Source organism: Taeniopygia guttata, chromosome 29 (assembly GCF_048771995.1).
Source record: "Taeniopygia guttata chromosome 29, bTaeGut7.mat, whole genome shotgun sequence".
Classification (NCBI taxonomy): domain Eukaryota; kingdom Metazoa; phylum Chordata; class Aves; order Passeriformes; family Estrildidae; genus Taeniopygia; species Taeniopygia guttata.
Window position 1 is genome coordinate 5309432 of NC_133054.1, and position 19726 is coordinate 5329157.

Consider the following 19726-nt stretch of genomic DNA (forward strand, 5'->3'; position numbering starts at 1 on the left):
TGGTGGGTGGCTGCTTTTGGGGGAACCAACTTCTCAGAGCTCTGCTTCTCCTGAGTGCAGGAGGGCGAGGGGCCCTGTGGCCAGCACCTTTCTCTCCCTCTCAGGATTTTTCACAGAGAGAAATGAAAGAGAAAACAATTTCTATTTCTGCTCCTTGTTTTTCCCATGTGGAATGTGTTTGGAGAATTGTTTACCTGGGGTGTTGCTTGGTTGGATTCTGGTGAGGATTGTTTGAGCCTGGTGGCCAATCCAACCCACTGGGGCTGGACTCTCCAGAGAGGGTCACGAGTTGTGTTGGAGTCAGAGAAAGTAGTATGTAGTTTGAATATCCTCCTTTTATATAGTATATTGATGTATTTTAGCATAGTTATAATAAAGAAATAATTCAGCCTTCTGAATTGAGCCAGACATCGTCATCTCTTCCCATTGGGTTCACCTGCATTTACAGCAGGGCTCCATGCAGGGATGGGACAAACCCTGCCAGAGCGCCTGGAGGCTCTGTGAGTTTATTCTCACCTGTGCCCTGCAGCTCTGCCTTTGCTTTTGTCCTTTGTGGTGCATCTGATGCCAACAAGACCCTGTGTCTAACCCAAATAATCAGGGCAAATTGAACTTTTGGGAATTGCTTTAGTGCTTGATGGATGTGTTTTTAAATGATTTTGTTTTTATGGCCTCAGATTAATAGAAACCCTCATAACTGATAGAATTGTGGAATGGGTTGGGTTGGGAGAGACCTTAAAGCCATTCCAGTGCCACCCCTGCCATGGCAGGGTCACCTTCCCCTGTCCCAAGGTGCTCCAAGCCCTGTCCAGCCTGGCCTTGGGCACTTCCAGGGATCTGGGGGCACCCACAGCTTCCTTGGGCACCTGTGCCAGGGCCTGCCCACCTCACAGGGAGCAGTTTCTTTAAATAAATCTGTAAAACAAAAAGGTGGGGTTTGACTCCTGTCTCAGAGCTGTGATGTGCTCCAGAGCAGGTGAGGCAGGTGAGCCTGTGAGGGCTTGGCCCTGCCAAAAGAGCATCCAGAATTCTCCTTGCACTTGGTGAAGTCCTGAGGGAACTTCTCACAGCTGCAGGAACACCTGACAGGGCAGCAAGGAGCGTTTTTTGGGAATGCTCAGCACACTCATGTTGGTGCTGGTGCAGTTTTAAACCCAGCCCCAAGCTGCTCCTGCGTGTAGCAGGGAGTGCTTTGCTCAACCCCTTGTTAGCACAGTGAGGAACCTGCTGGTACCCTGGCACAACACTGGTCCAACTTGGGCTGGCTTGAAATTTTGTCTAAAAATCAGTTTTGCTGAGAGCAGTGACCGGTCAAGCTGTTTTTGCAGGAAAGTAGTGGCTTTGAGGACAAAGTTGCTTTACAGAATGTTTTTTTCTCCATGCCAGGAGCTCGTTTTGGGAATGAAACCAGCAGCTCTGCTCCTCACTCTGATGCCCTCAGCTTTAGTTTTCATGTTTTCCAGGTTCTGTATTGGTGTAGAGTTCTGGATTTCATATAAAGTGTTTTAGCAAGTTCTCCTCAGAGTTCAGTCAGACAAAAAAATCCTTTTCCAGCCCAGAACCAAGGACACCACTGCAGCCTCAGGCCCAAAAATTGTCAAAAACAACAAATTGAGGGGAGCAATTTGTGAGGATGGGACTGGATCACCTGGAGATGGAATTGCACAATTAACCCCTGATATGTAAATGGACCAAACTTATAATTGTATGAAAAACTCATAACTCAAAGTCCATCTTGGGTGGAGCCATGGCCAGGCTCTTGTACTGCCCAAGGTGCATCCACTGAGGAGATCCTTTTAATAAATCCCTCCTTTATTCTTTAATTCTGTGTAGCTCTGTTCCAGGAGCCTCTCAAGGCATCACCTACAACCTCAGGGCTTCAAAATTGATAATTGTATGAAAAAGTTGTGACCATTGTCCATCTTGGGTGGACAACAAGAGCCACAACTGGGCTGTTGTACTGCCCAAGGTGCATCCACTGAGGAGATCCTGTTAATAAATCCAGGAGCCTGATTTAATAACCCCAGGAGCCTCCCAGGGCGTCACCGTTGTGGGGCTGTGCCCAGCAGGGCTGCCTGTGGCCCTTCTCACCCTGTGCTCTGCTCTCTCCCAGCAGAGCTGACCTGCCCGGGCTGCAGCACCTGGAAAGAAGCTGCTGCAGGATGAAAAGATGGCAGCGCGGCTGCTCGCACCACCGGGCCCCGAGAGTTTCAAGCCCTTCACGCCGGAGTCGCTGGCCAACATCGAGAAGCACATCGCCGAGCTGAAGAAGAAGCAGCGCTCCAAGCAGGACAGCAGTCACCGCGATGACGACGAGGACAGCAAACCCAAACCCAACAGTGACCTCGAGGCGGGCAAGAATTTGCCTTTCATCTACGGGGACATCCCCAAAGGGCTGGTTGCTGTGCCGCTGGAGGACTTTGACCCTTATTATATGACCCAGAAAGTGAGTCTGCAAAGGAAGGAGTTGCTAAAGAGCCTTTTTTTATTTTTTTCCCTTTCCTTTTTATTTTTTTGGGTATGGTTTAAAGAGAAGATAAAAAGAAAGGGAGTCTTGGATGGTTTGGTTGTTTTGCTTTCTTGTGTATTTTTCTGTGAGGTTTAATATTGGTGATGTGATCGCCTCTATCACCTCAGTCTTTAAGGATGGAGTTAGGAGAACAAGCTCTGGAAACTAAAAATAGTCCAAGTTGTGCTAATGTGCCAATTTTAACCATCAGGGCAATAAGAAGAATTTAACGGAGGGGTAACAGTAAGTGTGTGTTTCATCACTTACCTGGAATTCAGTCTGAAGTTGATGGTTATGATGTACTGGGACGCAGAATCATGGCAAAAAAGGAGACTAATTAACTCTCTTTCATCTTAATTTTAATTTGCCTGGGACCAAGGTGATGTGGCAGGAAGCATTTATGGGCTCTGAGGTGTTTGAAGAGATGATGTCGCGAGGGGGTGGTTGGCAAACTCAGCTGGGGATGAAGGGGAGGGATCCACTGGTGATGGAGTGAGGAGCGTGGTCACTGATTTTCTGAGAAGCTGAGGTTCTGCAGCGTTTAATTTCGTCGCTTTCTTTGCCACAATCTGACTGAGCCAGCTGAAACTGTCACATCTCCATGAGGCTCAGCTGTGCCTCTGGGGGAGCTGCAGATTGAGCGTGTGGGTGACAGGAGCTGGGATGTGGCACTTTGAGCTCAGAGCTGCCTGCATGTGAAATCCCTGCCATGGGTGACCAATGTTTGGTGAGTTTTTGTTGGGACACACCTTTGTGCCACGCTCAGAAGTGACTCTGAGACTGCCAGGGCATCGTTCACGTGAAATCAGCTGCATCTGGGGAGGGATGAGTGTACCTGACCCTTCTTTGCTGTGTTCACACTGATTAATTTAATGGTTGGTTGTGGCAATTAATTCTTGTGTCCAGAGTGTGCTGAGGGCAGGTCCTGACTCAGAGCAGGGCTCTGAAATTTGGGGATCTGTGTGTGGCAGCGTGGTGCCCAGCTGATGTGCTCCTTCAGGAGCTGCTGTGGGAGCAAGGCAGCTTGGTTATCCTCAGCAATGCTTCTTTGTTTATTCAACTATTTATTTATTCTTTATTTATTCAACTTTATTCATTCAAATATTTTCTCTTGATTAAACCAGTCTGGTTCTGGTGATGGAATTGCAGGATTTGGGTCGGGAGGGACCTTAAATCATCCAGTGCCACCCCTGCCAGGGACAGGGACACTTCCCACTAATCCCAGGCTGCTCCAAGCCCTGTCCAACCTGGCCTTGGGTGCTTCAGGGACCCAGGGGCACCCACAGCTTCACAGGAGAACCCCGAGGTCTCTTGACCCCTTTTACCCACCAGAGGGGTGTTAGGAGGTGTCTGTGATCCCACTGTGATTTTTGAAGCCTCTCTGTGTCTGTGAGTTGGAGGGGTGGTGTCAGTGGGAGAACTGGGCTGATTCATGGCTTTTTTTGGCTGAAGGGGCAGTGGGCAGAGCTCCATGGTTCTCCACATTCCCCCCAAAGGAGGAGGCACAGGGAACCCCCTTATCCCTCCTGCTGCATCCCTCTCCACGTTTGCCTCCCAACACGAGGCTATTAATAAACCTTTCATTTTTAGAGCGAGGAATGAGCTGCACCCCCCTCTCTGAAGGCATCTGTCACATCTCTGGGAGTGCTCTGTGGAATCCTTGGCAGGCTGAGATGCAGGGAAGGTTCTGGAGATGGGAGCAAACCCCTCCCCAGCCCTGCTGACCTCGAGCAGGGTCTGGCTGTCCCCACCACCCCGGAACCCTCTGCTCCCTTCCTGTTGTGTCCATCCCAGCACGGCCTTGCCTTTGTGCTCCTTCCAACAGGCAGTGACTTTCCACAAAGAAATTTTTTTAAGGCAAATAAAAAAGGCCCTTCTCTGAATCATCAGGAATTGCGAATCTGCTTGAATCATGGGAAGTTTTCCAAGATTTTTTTTTTTCCCCCCCACCTCTCTCCAGAAGGTTTTGCATCACAGGTCTTTGCTTTTGCAGCGTGCACAGGGACGAAGCAGCCGGTTCCTTTTCCCTGCAGCAGGACAGGGTGATCTTGGTTTGTCTAAGGAAACTGAAACTGCATTTTACCAGAGCAGCTGAACTTCCCAGCGCCTGTAAACTGATCTTTAAAGGAGAAACAGCGTGACCTGGAAACAGAACCGTGCCACAGGGAGCCACAAGTCCTGGGTTTGTAGCCCAGCAATGGTTTTGTCCAATGTGCTGCTCTTTTCTCTGCTCAGTTTCATTTTGCAAAATTCCAGAATCCCAGAATCTTTGAATCTGGAAGAGACCTCCAGGATCAAGTTCAGCTTGTTACCAGCTCTGGACACATTCTTGGTGTCCAGAGTGTCCTTGAGGGTCTTGAAGTGAGGGGTAAGTCATGACTCTCAGGAGAGTCTGGAATCCCTTTGCTCACAGGTAGCACATCAGGGAGCTGCTTTAGCTCCTTTTTGTCTCTGTGTAAGGACCAGAAAGAATTTTATCATTCTTTGTTTTTAAACTGATCTTTAAAAGAGAAACAGCGTGACCTGGAAACAGAACCGTGCCACAGGGAGCCACAAGTCCTGGGTTTGTAGCCCAGCAATGGTTTTGTCCAGTGTGCTGCTCTTTCCTCTGCTCAGTTTCATTTTGCAATATGGGAGTCAAGGAATTCCAGAATCCCTTGAAGCCTGTCACAGAATTCCAGTCCTTGAAGCTGGAAAAGACCTCCAGGATCAAGTTCAGCTTGTTCCCAGCTCTGGACATTCTACCCCTGAGTGTCTTGAAGTGAGGGGTAAGTCATGACTCTGAGGAGAGTCTGGAATCCCTTTGCTCACAGGTAGCAGTTTGAGAGCTGCTTTAGCTCCTTTTTGTCTCTGTGTAAGGACCAGAAAGAATTTTTTCATTCTTTGTTTTACAAGTCGTGATGGCCTCCCAGTTCCTGACCTGAAGAACAAGGCAGGAACAATAGTTGCCCATTTTTATTATGGAAACCCAAACCATTTCAATTAATATATCCAAAAGGCAGGTACATGAACTTCCTCGGTCACATGTGCAAACAAAATTCAGGAAAACCAAAATTCAACCCCAGCCATGGGAGCAGAGCATGGCCTTAAATCCTTCAGTGTTTCTTAAGACATCAGGACCATCTTCCTCTTTCATTCCTACACCCTTACCAGGCTTTTCATTTTGAATGCTTTTCCATCTTCTCTCTGCTTCTGATCCATTTGTGGCCCAGCCCATTCCTATAAACACCTCCTCACCCTGTTCTTTCCCTCTGGAGGTGATATTTGCCAGGTTGGGGCCGTTTTCAATTCCCTCAAATTTCCAGTTCCCTCAAATTTCATCCCTGCTGCAGAGCGAGGTGGAGCTCCTGCTTCTGCAAAGGCTGCAGCTGTGAGGCAGCAGAAGGTCCCTGGATATTCTGTGAGCTGAGGCTGTGGATAAGTTGAGGTGGGTGGATTTCAGTGGGAAAGGAACAATCCAGGCACACGTGAGATTTGAGGCTGGGCTGGGATCCTGAGGTCACCTCCGGCTGCCAGGGAAGCACCTGAGGATCTCTCCAGAGCCTTCGTGCCAGGGGAGTGACTTGCAGCTTTGTCAAGTCACATGCCAGCTTTGGAAACGGCCCCGTGGGTCCAGAATGTCACCTTGGCCCAGGAAAATCTCAGGGATGTGAGGGACCAGCTGCGGGAGGCACGTCTGGCTCTGGAATGTGCCTCGGGAGCCGTGGCCGTGCTGGTGACTCTGCAAGGTCACAGCACCATTCCCGGGTTTGCATTTCAGTGAAGTCACCAAAGCAGAGGAAAGAGTCAGAACCATCCCAAAAATCAGCCTTTTATTCTTATTTCCAGCGTCTCATTGCCTTTTCCAGGTCTTGAGTGCTTAATGGTGGTTTTTTTTCTTCCGCTCTGCCTCTCCAGTTGGCTTCAGAGGAGCAGGAGAAGTGGGTGTGGAAGGGAAGGAGTGAAGAGAGGAGGTTGGATTCCCTGGCAGGCGTGTTCTCCATCCCCTCCAGGTGCTGGAGGAAGGCAGAGTGTGATGGAGCTGCTGGCTGAGCGTGGCTGTCGGTGCTGTGGATCCAGGCGTGCAGAGCTGGGATCAGGGAATGCCAAATGTGGGATCTCTGCTCCCATCCCTTAAATAACTGCAGCCCACTCGTGGTTGGGGGACAGCATGGAGAATTATTTCTGCCCAGGAGGCAGAGTAGATTTCTTTGCGCAGAAAACTTAAAAAATCAGGAATTCTCTCCAGCAGCTCCACATCCCCCCAGGGCTGGGGCAGCTCTGCAGGTGCGGGTCTCACCTGAGCAGGGCAGAGGGGCAGACCCCACTCCCCTGCTGGGAGGAGATTGGGGGTCCTGGGGCACCCCAAACCCTTCTCCCCAGGGCTGCTCTCAGTGCTGATCGTGTCTGTAACTCCTCAGCCCACAGGGTGCCCGAATTTGCTGTAAATTCCCTTTCCAGCAATGCCTCGCTCAGGGTGCCACCAGGAAGGCGCCGCTCTCCCCCTGTGTCACTGCTGCAGGAATGTGCTCCCAAATGTTCTGAGGCTGTTCCTGAAGCTGTTTGGTTCAAAATCTCCTGCCCACTCCCCCTCACTCCTCAGCCCTTACAGAACTGCTCAGTGGCAAACCTGCAGGAAGCAGGGATGTTTTAAATCTTGCTGGAGCTGGATGTGATTCTTGCCATCCCCCAGTTGGTTCTGTTGCTCTCCCGAGCACAGTCATCATTTTGCATTGATTGATTTTTATGAAACCTTCTCTTTATGAAACCTTCTTTTTATGAAATCTTCTTTTTATGAAACCTTTTTATGAAACCTGTTTCCAAGGTTTTGGTTGGTCCAGATGAACTTGATGGAAACTAAAGAGGGTGGAGTTTTTTCACAGCTCTAACAACAAACTAAGGCTTTGGGAAGTCCAGCCAGACAAAACCATCTTCTTAAACTGACTGCAAAAATACCTTTTTTCAGGTATCACCTTCCTCTGAGTTTTGAGCTTTGCTTCAGCACATCTTAAAAGCTCTTAAGGGTGTTCTTGGCCCAGATCCAGAAAATGTTTTAAGAGCTTGCAGCCATTTTGAAATGGAGTTTTAATATGTCAGCAGCAGAACAGAAAACTAAGAGGGATTTAAATTGCCAAACACTTCCTGGCTTTTGGGCTTTTCTTGCTATTGATGAGAGCAGGTGGAGGTTTACTCAGGATTTTATAGGGTACCCAGGGGAATGGTGGATCTCGGAACTGTCGTAATCCATGAGCAGACTGGAATTGTGGCACCTCACTGCTGGGAGGGTTGTGCTGAGAGGCCCAGGGATATTGGGATTTACAGGCAGAAATTCAGCAAGTTCTGTGGTCTGAAAGGAGAAACCTGGGCAGAGCACAGGGAGAAAACAAGGAACAAAAAAAAAAAAAAGGGAGAAAACAGGGAGAAAGTCACAGGACAGGCGAGGGACTCAGCAGGAAGGACGTGGAGCTCATGTTTGGTAGGCAGGGGGATGAAAACTTGGATTTCTTGTTGGAAAGGGTGGTCAGGTGTTGCTATTGGACACAAAATGAGTACGCAGAAGTTCAAAAGAGAAAGTTTTAATCAAACATCTGGTATTTATAGAATTCCAAAGGTGACCATGGATTGGAGGATGGAATTACCACCTCTCCAACCACACTGGTCAAACCACCAGTCCATCAATTCTCTCCTGCCACAAAGAAGGTGGCAAAACAATCATTATTTACACGAACAGCACGTGAGAAACTCCAGTAGAAATATGTAAACATTATCAGAAGTTTTATCAGAATTTTAAAACTTTCAAAAGAAAACACTTTTAAAAATCAGGGCAGCAGTCAGGCACGGGAAGGGGCTGCCCAGGGAGGTTTGGAGTGCCCATCCCTGGAGATGTCCAAGGAATGGCTGGACACAAGTTGCACTCAGTGTCTTCTTCCAGCTCCCCGTGTCCCACGAAATGTCCAGCACGGTCCTGCTGGAGGGTTCATTGCTCAAAAGGTGTGGGAGAGTTGGGAGAGCCTTTTTAAAGAGATCTAAAAAGTTTAGTGATCCTTTTCAAAGAGATTTACAAAGTTTAGTGATCCTTTTTAAAGAGATTTACAAAGTTTAGTGATCCTTTTTAGAGAGATTTACAAAGGAAGGGGGTGCGAGTCCTGGGAATTTTGTGGTGTCAGGGAAGGGGGGGAGCTGATTCCTAGAACTGGGTGTCCCCTGAGCTCTCTGTAATGGCAATTTTGCAAAACTTTGTGCCTTTTAGGAGGTTTGTCCATGCCAAGGTGATCTGGTCATTAATTCTTGATGCTACAATTTAAGAGCTGTCCAGGGCTGCCTTTAAAGTGCTTTTGGTGGGGGATGCATTAGTGGTTCTGCTAACAAACCTTCCTCTCTTGGTGCTGAACCTCAATCCGGTTTTGATTTCCTTTGCAAATAATTTACTGCTCGATGGTCTAATTTAACCAAACGAGCTCAAAGCTGTTGTTTCATTGACGAGGAACATGACAAATTTGCTAAGAGTGAGTCTCCAGGGGAAGCCTGTGCTGGCAGAGAGCCCTGGTGGAGTCCCTGGGGCTGGGCTCGGGACTGGGATGAATTTCAGGTTCATTTCTTCCCTAAAAACTGTGGCATGAATTTCAGGTGCATTTCTTCCTTAAAAATCTGTAAAATGAATTTCAGGTTCATGTCATCCTTAAGAACCTGTGGGGCTGGAGACAGGAGAGGGCCCAGCTGTGCTCTGGGGCCATAAAATGGGATAAAAATGGGATAAATGGTGCCAGGGAAAGGGCTTTGTGCACACAAATTGCATTTTTCCCCTCTGGCTGGGATGGTCCTGATGGTTTGCTCCTGGTGCTGCTCTCTTCAAAGAGAGGGACCAGCAAAATTCTGCCCCACGCTCGCATGGATCAGGGTACAGGTTCTTTAGGAAAAAATGAACCTGAAATTCATCCTACAGGTTCTTTAGGAAAACATGAACCTGAAATTTATCCTACAGGTTCTTAGGAAGAAATGAACCTGAAATTTATCCTACAGGTTCTTTAGGAAAAAATGCACCTGAAATTCATCCCACAGGTTCTTTAGGAAGAAACAAACCTGAAATTAATCCCACAGGTTTTTAAGGAAGACATGAACCTGAAATTAATTTTACAGATTTTTAAGGAAGAAATTAAATTCATCCCACAGGTTCTTGAGGAAGAAACGAACCTGAAATTTATCCCACAGGTTTTTAATGAAGAAATGAACCTCACATCTTTGCCAGCTCTGTAGGGAAAGGCATTTCCAGGGGTTTACAGCAGTTTATTTTGTTGTGTTTTTTTGGGATGTGTGATAATTCACCTGTGGGGAGTTTTGGGTAAATTTGAGATTTCCTGGGATTTGCAGCAGCAGATTTGTTGTGGTTTTTTTGGGTGTGTGATAATTCACCTGTGGGGAATTTTGGGTAAGTTTGAGACAAGACCTCTGAGTTGTTTTTAGTGGTGCAGTTTATTTTCTTTTTTTCTGCGTAAGAAGGGCGAGTTCAGCTCATGTTTTTACAGCATAATTCAGAAATTCACAAAACCCTTAATTACAAATCCTTGTAAAGAGTTATTAACCAATTAAACACTGCTGACAAAGATATTTATGTTTTTTGACCCAATCCTTAAAGCGCCTCTGACGCTTAAGTTTAAAGGCCTTTTCCAAGGTCTCAGATCAAATCCCATAATTTAATTTTAATTAGATTATTAAAATTTAGTTTATCTATTTTGTGCAATTCCTGCTGTGATTTTCCTGCATTAGCTCTCTTTTTCATTATATTCATAAAGAAAATATTAAAAAAACCACACATCAAAAATGCTTTTTTTTACCCTGGAATTTTGTCTACTTTGTGCAATTCCTGCTGTGATTTTCCTGCATTAACTCTCTTTTTCATTATAGTCATAAAACAAAATTTAAAAAAAGGCAAAAAATGATTTTTTATCCCGAATTTTATCTAATTTGCGCAATTCTGCTGTGATTTTCCTGCATTAATTCTCTTTTTCTTTCTGTTTTTCTCTGCAGACCTTTGTAGTACTAAACAGAGGGAAAACGCTCTTCCGATTTAGTGCCACACCTGCCTTGTACATTTTAAGTCCTTTTAATCTCTTTAGAAGAATAGCTATTAAAATTTTGATACATTCATATCCTTTTTTTATTACTGAATTTCCTCGGTGGATTCGTTGAAAATCTCTCAGCTCCGTTGTTTTTTCCTGATCTTTTCCGTTTGTTGGAAAAATCTCTTTACCTGCTGGGTATATAATCCAGTGTATATAATCCAGTGCATACAACATATAGTATATATGTTATGTAGGGTAGAAACAGGATAATAATACAGTGTATTAAATATGTATAGTATATAAATATGTGTTGTGTAGGATATAAATAGTGTAATAACACAGCATATTAAAAATATAATAGTACATAGATATTCAATATAAACCAGTACATACAGCACATAGATACTGTATGTAACACAAGACATAAAAAATAGAAATAATCCCATTTTTCCCTCATTTCCCATGATGGGGGGAGGGATCAGCTGGAAGTTTCCCTTTACCCTGAAATCCGAAAGTTCCCGAAATTCCCGAAATTGCTGGAAAAGGCCGAGATTCCTTGACTGGCCGCACAGTGTTCAGCATGATCATCATGTGCACCATCCTCACCAACTGCGTCTTCATGACCTTCAGCAACCCCCCGGAGTGGTCCAAGAACGTGGAGTGAGTGAATTCCCGCCTTAAATCCCAAATTCTGTCTGGGCAAAAACCGCCCGAAATGCTGAGCTTGGTTCCTTCAGGAGCCTCGTCCTCCCTGGGCTGTTTTCTGCAGCGCCCCAGTTTTTAAATTTCTTTGTGGGTTTTTTTTTGGGTTTTTTTTAAGGTGGTTTCTTTTTATTTTTTGGGGTACTTTTGGGGGCTTTTTGTGTTTTTTTTTATTTTTCTTTTGGGTTTTTTGGGGGGTTTTGTTTTGGGGGTTTTTTTTAATTATATGTATATAAATACATATAATATAAATCCAATTACACACATATATATCAATACATATGCACATCTATAAATACATATAATATAAATCCAATTACATATATATCTAAATACATATACTATAAATACAATTACATATATAAATACATATACTATGCAATTACATATATATATACAAATAATGTAAATGCAATTACATATATATACAAATACATATAATATAAATCCAATTACACACGTATAAATATATATTACATAAAACCATATATGTTATATATATATTACATATAAATATATATAAAAATACAATTACATATAAATATATATATAAATACATATGCACACCTATAAATACATATAATATAAATCCAATTACATATATATCTAAATACATATGCTATATATACCATGACAATCCAACCTAATACAATTATACAATTATTATTATTTAATTAATTATACAATTATTATTAATTACAATTATACAATTATTCATATTTTATTTTGTTTATTTTATTTTATGTAATTTTATGTTATGTTATGTTATTTTATTTTACTTTATGTTATGTTATTTTATTTTATTTTATGGTATTTTATTGTATTGTATTGTATTTTATTTTATTTTATTTCATTTCCCGTGCCAGGTACACGTTCACCGGGATTTACACCTTCGAGTCGCTGGTGAAAATCATCGCCCGCGGGTTTTGCATCGACGGCTTCACCTTCCTGAGGGACCCCTGGAACTGGCTGGACTTCAGCGTCATCATGATGGCGTACGTGGGTTTTTCCAAGGATTTTGGGGTGTGGGAGGGGAACACTGAGCCAGGAAAAAAGGAATGGAGGCAGAAAAATGTCAGGGAAAAAAAGAAATTGAGTCAGGAAAAAAAGAAATTGAGTCAGGAAAATGGTCAGGAAAAAGGTCAGGAAAAAAGAAATTCAGTCAGGAAAAAAGGCAGGAAAAAAGAAATTGAGTCAGGAAAAGAGTCAGGAAAAAAGAAATTGAGGAAAACCTCAATGAACCCCCTTGATTTTCCAAGGAAATTTTACCCTGATGGGATTTCAGCTCTGCAACAGCACAGAGTTCGTGGTGCTGCAAAAAACAATTAGGATTTTCTACAAATTGCTTTGATTAATGCAAGGTTTTTGGTGGTTCTTACACCAGAGGAACCAAATATTAAATTTATATTCCAGTCTCTCCCACCCTTTCCTTGGACTGTGATTAATCACCCATTAATGGGGACCAAATATTTTAAATTTCAGCCTTTCCTTGGGCTGTGACTGGAGTTTGGATTGTGATTAATAACCCATTAATAACCAATTAATAACCAATTTTAACCCATTTCCCACCAAGCTGCAGTGTCAGAAAGGAGAAATTTGATTTTCCTTCATGTTTTTTTTCTCTTGTGCTGGATTGGGCTGATACTGAGGGGCATTAAATTCCTGTTTTTTTCCATATTTTCCGTTTTTTTTTAAATTTCTCCATGAAAAGCCAATAACCAGCAGCTCCCAACACCTGAATTTTTACTTTTTTTCTACCTTTTAGTTGTTTATTTAAATTATATGCAAAGAATTGAGCGTTGTCCATGAAAAGCCAATAACCAGCAGCTCCCAACACTTGAATTTTTTGAAGCCCTCGAGGCCTTGCTGCAGCAGGAAAAATCCTGAATACTGAACATTTCTTTGCTTTTTCATAAAGGATTAAAAATGGAGGATGCTAATTAAAATGAAGGATGCTAATTAAGTGAAAGGATGTTAATCAAAGCAGAAGATGATTATGTTTTCTTAAAAAAAAAACATGAAGTGAAGGGAATTTACCTGAAATCTTGATCTGAGGTGCAATCATGGAATCATGGATTGGTTTGGGACCTTAAAGCTCAGGAAATTTCCCATTGGCCCAGGTTGCTCAGTGTTGTTTTGATTTTTAAAAGTGTTAATTTTTTTTTTAAAGTTCTCTCCAACCACCTAACAGTCTGTCAATTCTCTCTTCCTACCAATAATGTAAAACAATCATTATTTACACAGTGTGTGAGAAGTGCTGCAGAAATACCTAAATATTATCAAAAGGCTGAAGAAGTTTTATGAGAGCTTTAAAACTTTTGAAAGAACCATAAAAGAAAACTGAACACTGTTAAAAAATCAGAGCAGCAGCTCAGGGTGGTGTCACCAAATCTCCTCGAGCATTTGGCATTTTTACAATTGTAATTTACTTTAAACCTCACTTTAAAACTCACTTTAAAACTCATTTTACCCTCATTTTGTCTTAAAAAACCTCACTTTAAACCTCATTTTATCTTCATTTTGTCTTAAAAAAACTCACATTACATCTCATTTTAAACCTCATTTTACCCTCATTTTGTCTCTCTCTTTCTCATTTCGATGCCACTTCTGAAGCTTTTGAAATCACGAGCTGCTTTCCTTATGATTTATTAAACAAATATGGATATTGATCTAGTACCGATATCCAGCTGTGAGGGACAAAAACTCTCTAACAGTTTAAAGTTAGAAATTGTGTGTTTATTTATTTATCCCAAATCCACACCGCAGCTTCCAGGTGATTACAGAGCCCTTTTATCCATACCAGTACTGAATACCCAAAACACAAATACATATTCATCATTTTGGTACATCCCATTCCTCGTTTCATATGCTAATAATTTCAAAAGCTATTTTAAGTATTGTATGTGTAGGTTTTTGTTCCTTGAAATGGGTCGGTGTCCCTTCCATGGGGAGGGGTCCCAAAATGAGGAAGTCAATGAAGTCTTCCTCGTTCTGACCTTTCTACCTTTTCAATGCAAATGTGACAAATGAACTCTTGGTAGAACTCCCATTCCTTGTCTTCAGTTGGTTTCAGAACAGAGGGGGCCACAACTGTCTTATGTTCCTAAAAGCAATTTATCAGTTTATATTCTTCGTTATAAACCCAGCTAACTAAACATTGTGCTGACAAGCAATCAATTATTAGTTAACTACTAACTCCCAACTTCATCAAGGCCTGCTCATTTATTTTAATTAACTCTAGGTAAGGCTTATCTCTAACTAAAATCTTAGCTCCCCTAAAATCTCTAAATTCCTTTAAATTTACGTTTCGCTTAAAAGCAGCCGATTGATGGGAAGGAAGGTGACCCCAACGGTGCCATTAACTCTGGTTTAATTCTGCAGGTATATAACAGAGTTTGTAAACCTAGGCAATGTTTCAGCTCTGCGCACTTTCAGGGTTCTGAGAGCTTTGAAAACTATTTCTGTAATTCCAGGTAAGGCGGCCCCGCTCGGTGTTTTTTAGCTGTCGGGTACAGGCCCCTGTGAGTGACGTATTGCTTTGTCTGTAGTGGTTGTTGGATTTTGGTGTGTGGTATTGTCATGGTGTTCTTTTTGTGTGTGACCTCCCTCATTGCAGATATGTCACAGAGTTTGTGGACCTTGGGAATGTCTCAGCATTGAGAACTTTCAGAGTTCTCCGAGCTTTGAAAACTATCTCTGTCATCCCAGGTGAGAAGCATTCAGCATTAAAGGCTGGGCTCGTGTGTGTCTCCCCTCTGTATTTCCCCTCCCCTCCTGCACTGCTCATTCCTCAGAAATTGCACTGGGATTTTTATTTTATTTTATTTTATTTTTTGGATGGGATTTGCAGTCTGTGTAACAAAGCAGTTTGAAATCAAGGCTCCTGGGTTGCCAAATTATGGGATGAACAGGCTGTTACTCCATATTTTCTGTCCCTTTGTGTGCACATTTCATACTGATCTCTGAGACTAAAGCCAGGCTGTAAAGTTTAATTCCAGAGGAAAAGGATCAGGCTTCTCTCAGGCTGAACAGTTTCTGGCTCAGGGACTCGCCCTGTTATTGTCAGTGGTTTTGGAGTTGCTTTAGGAATAACTTTATAAAGCAAGAGAGCAAAACCCAACCAAGATTAAAACCTTTTAGCCTTTTTCCTGTGCCACCCCAGAGCTGGATTTGTCAGGACCACCCTTCCCAAAGCTGTTCTGGGGTGAGCAGTGGCCCTTCCTTTGGGACACCATGGACTGAGAAAATGACAATTTCAGTCTGGTTTGGGCTGGGAAGGACCTTAAAGCTCAGCTTTTTCCACCTCCTGCCATGGGCAGGAACACCTTCCACCAGATAATTTTAATCCCAGCTCTGTCCAGCCTGGCCTGGGACACTTCCTGATCCTGAATTCTTGTACAGAAAAGCTTCATGCACATAATTTCTCAAAAGTAACCCTAATTTTAAGCTCAAGACTCAGGTCTTACAGGCGCTCAGCTTTCTGGTTTGCAGGTGCTCAACTTGTTCCAAAGCAGGCACCTGAAATAAATTCTCATTTAATGAAGAGTTTTGGTCTCAAAACAAAGTTCCTTTGTGGTTTGTCCCCTGATGCATTCCCTGATCCTGCAGTGCTGTTTTTTTCTGCCAGGGACATCCCTTTTATCCCATCCCAGACTGCCAACCCCATCAGCTGCACCTGCCTGTTGTGCATGATGATGATGATGATGATGATGATGATGATGATGATGATGATGATGGTGGTGGTGGTGATGCTTTCCTTCACCCACTGAGAACACCCTGGATGTTCCTACTGAGCCTTCCTTCATCTCTGGTGATATTTAAGAGCCAAAAACACCCTTTGGGAATTGCTGCTGAGGGGTGGTTTGTCTTTCTCTCAGCCTGCTCCAGAGAGCTCTGGCTTGCTCAGAGGAGAAGCATCGGTGTTAAAAACCAGGTTTTTTTGCCTGTGTTTTTGCTTTCTTCATTGGAGCAGCGTGGAGGGGATGCAGCTTTGAGGAGCTGGTGTGACAGCATGCCTTGTGTTCCCCTGGAAGGGAGCAGAACAGCTCCGTTTTGGATTATTCTCTCCATAAAATTCAAAATTTACCGAGTTTTATTTCAAACTGAGCAGAACAGCTCAATTTTGGATTATTCTCTCCGTAAAATTAAAAACGTACAGAGTTTTATTTAAAATAGCAGGGGTTGGGCTGAGCCCTGCTAAGTTCAGCACATTTTTAATGTAATTTTTATTAGAGGGACAATTTGCTGCGTATTTTGATTGAGTAAAAGGGGTGATCTGCCACACACAGCCAAGGGGATCCTTTTTGGGTGTTGGGGACACTGATCCTACCTGAAATGGCAAAACTGAGTTTTTTTTATCTGGTTTTGGGGGGAGGATTGTCCATGTGTGTTTCAGCAGCTCAAATCTTGGCCCCCTCCATTTTGTGACAGCAGGAGGAGTGTAAAGCGTTTGAATAATTGGCTTTTTGGGATATTTAATATGAAGGCATAAAGTGCTCTTTGTGGGCTTTACCACTATCATTTTGCAAGGAAAAGGTGATTTTTAGAATACACTCAATATTAAAATATAAAGGGGCTCCTCTTCTGCTTCAGCGCATGAAATGGGAATTTTAACTCTGTGCTGAGCTACTCAATTTAGTGTTTCAAGTGCCATCTGCACCTTCTGTCAATAACTGGAATAAAGATGTGTTTGAAACAAGATAAAAATGGGAAATACCCCCAGAATTTGGCATGCCACGGACAAAATTCTGTTCTCTCCACAGATCTGTGTGACAGCAGCAAACTGTGACACCCATGAGCTGAACCACCAAAATATCCCTTTGGTCTTTTTTTGGTGGAATACCTGTAGGAAAGCATGATGACCTCAAGAAATTCTCTATGTTGGCACTGATTATATTTTAATTAGCACTTGGGGACACACCTGCATTCCACAGGATCCAGGGAAACCTGGAGCCATGGAACACCGGGGTGGTGGCTGCAGCTGGAAGTTGTTGGAGTTGTGTTTGTTCCCAGTCCTTGGACTGGGATTTCTGCTGCTTCTCCTGCTTCCAAACTTCTCCTGGCACACCTGAATCTTTATGTTCCTGGGATGGGTCTAGTTGCTGTTGGTCTGCAAGGGTTTTGGAGGAGGAGGAGGTTTTGGTCCAGGATTTATTGCAAAATGTTCATGTGGTCTCAGCTGGAACCTTGGATCTGGCTGACCCCAAATCCAGCAGTGATTTATTTTTTTTTTTATCCTCCTTCCTCCCTTCACTGCTCATTTATGAACCACAGAATCGTCCTACTTCACACCAAAAAGGCTGACTAGAGGGGCCTAATTCAGTGTTCAAAATTCTAGCTAGTTCAGACCTGTCACCTAAAAATTAATTCTGAGCTCTCCCCACTCACGAGTTCTGCCTCTCAGGGAGCAGACTGGTGTGGGAAAGCAGCAGGATTCCTTTTGGAATCTCTTCCTTTTGGTCCTGAGCCTGTTAAGGATCCCTGTGGCCTCAGTAAATGCCAAAGCAGCGATGCTGCAGGTGAAACCCTGCCCTGGCTGTAACCAAAACCACCTCTGAAAGGGAAGATTCTGCTCCTGAAAGGGAAAATTCTCCTGGAGGGGAAGATTCTGCTCCTGAAAGGGAAAATTCTCCTGAAAGGGAAAATTCTGCTCCTGAAGGGAAGATTCTGCTCCTGAAAGGGAAAATTCTGCTCCTGAGGGGGAAGATTCTGCTCCTGAAAGGGAAAATTCTGTTCCTGAAGGGGAAGATTCTGTTCCTGAAAGGGAAGATTTTGCTCCTGAGGGGGAAAATTCCTCTCCTGAGGGGGAAAATTCCTCTCCTGAGGGGGAAAATTCCTCTCCTGAGGGGGAAGATTCTGCTCCTGAGGGGGAAGATTCTGCTCCTGAGGGGGAATTGCTGAGACAGTTGAGTTGAGCAGGAGAAACCCAAGATGTGGAGAGTTAAAGGCATTTGATCCCTGCGAGTTGTTGCAGCCTGTGCCAGCGAGCTCAGCCCCAGCAATGTGGCCACGAGGATTTTGGTGGCAGCAAAGCCCAATTTGATCCTCATTTGATAAACCCTGGGTGTGGGGGAGAGCAATTCCCCACGTTCTGCAGTCCTCAGGGACAAAGGTTGGGATTTGGGTTGGTTCTGAGCATCCCTTGCCTCCATCCCAGTGTTGAACTGGCTGGAATTCCACAAGGAGCCTCCACCATTCACAGCCACAACCTTTCCCACCCTAGATTCAGTCTTAGGTAGTGTATTAATCTGGATTTTCAGCATGTTTTCCTTCCACAAGGAACCTCCACCATTCACAGCCACAACCTTTCCCACCCTAGATTCAGTCTTAGGCAGTGCATTAATCTAGATTTTCAGTGTGTTTTCCTTCTGCAGGAGTGATTTCTAGTCTTGTTTCCCTCTCCACAGGCCTGAAGACCATCGTGGGTGCCCTGATCCAGTCTGTGAAGAAGCTGTCGGACGTGATGATCCTGACAGTTTTCTGCCTCAGTGTCTTTGCCCTCATTGGGCTCCAGCTGTTCATGGGCAATTTAAGGAACAAATGTGTGATTTGGCCAATTAATGTCAACGAGACCTTCCTGGATAATGGCTCCAAGGGCTTCGACTGGGAGGAATACACCAACAATATGTGTAGGTATTTCTGCACTGAGGCTCCCGAAAACCTCCTGACTTGGCTTGGTGCAGCTGCCCAGGAGTTCCAACACTGAAAACCCCACGTGCAGAAGTTTGTGTTATTTGGATCTCACCTTGTTGAGATGCTCCTAGTTGAGTTCATCCTTCAGAAGGGTTTGGATGTGCACTTTCAGCTAAATAATTTATCCAAAACATATTTTTACTGATAGATTCCTTAGCAGTGCTTTTGGGGGGCTTTTAAGTGAAGGTTTTAATAGTGTTACAGTCTGTTAAATCCTCTAACTCCATATGTGTGTGAATGTAACCTCTTCTTTCTCATCTTCAGCAAATTTTTACATCATTCCTGGCGCGCCCGACCCTTTGCTGTGTGGTAACAGCTCAGATGCAGGGTGAGTGTTGAGCTTCGGGAACAGTCAGTTCTCCCTGATGTTACCTGAAGCTGGCCAAACCTTTGGAATATTCCCTGTCGCTTCCTCTGTTGCTTCTGGCGTTACTTCACCAGGTTTTCAAATTTCTTAACCTAATTTTGAGCCCATTGCTGATGCAGTGTGAGGAACATTTTCCCTGTCAGGGGGCAGCTGTGGCTGCCACTGAATCCAGTTATTTCAGTGGCATTATTTCCCTCTGAATCCAATCAGAGAAGGGTGGATGGAGGTTCAGGAGTGGGAATTTGCCACGTGCTGTTGGTTTTCCACCCCAGCCTCCAGCTCTGGAGACCTGAGTGGCCCAAGCTGCTGCCTTGGGCTGAGGTTTAGGGCCTCGTTTCCACGGGCCAGGGAGAGCAGGGCTTTCCTAAAATCCTGCCTGCTGTTCCCAAATGGCATGGAAAGAGCTGCTGTTTGTTG

General features: G+C 44.0%; 1 protein-coding gene across 3 annotated transcripts in view; it reads left to right on the forward strand.

The window, feature by feature from the left end:
* SCN8A (sodium voltage-gated channel alpha subunit 8) overlaps positions 1-19726 on the forward strand; it is a 53483-nt gene that overhangs the window by 7014 nt on the left and 26743 nt on the right. Inside the window, exons 2-8 of one of the 3 annotated variants that reach the window (XM_072919694.1) lie at positions 2117-2446; positions 10514-10631; positions 11118-11208; positions 12117-12245; positions 14867-14958; positions 18657-18878; positions 19207-19270. In XM_072919694.1, coding sequence (XP_072775795.1) covers positions 2171-2446; positions 10514-10631; positions 11118-11208; positions 12117-12245; positions 14867-14958; positions 18657-18878; positions 19207-19270 — 992 coding nt within the window. In that variant the 5' untranslated portion in view covers positions 2117-2170. Of the gene's footprint in view, positions 1-2113; positions 2447-10513; positions 10632-11117; positions 11209-12116; positions 12246-14631; positions 14724-14866; positions 14959-18656; positions 18879-19206; positions 19271-19726 lie in introns of all 3 variants that reach the window. The other 2 variants (XM_072919693.1, XM_072919695.1) reach the window with 2 other exon arrangements.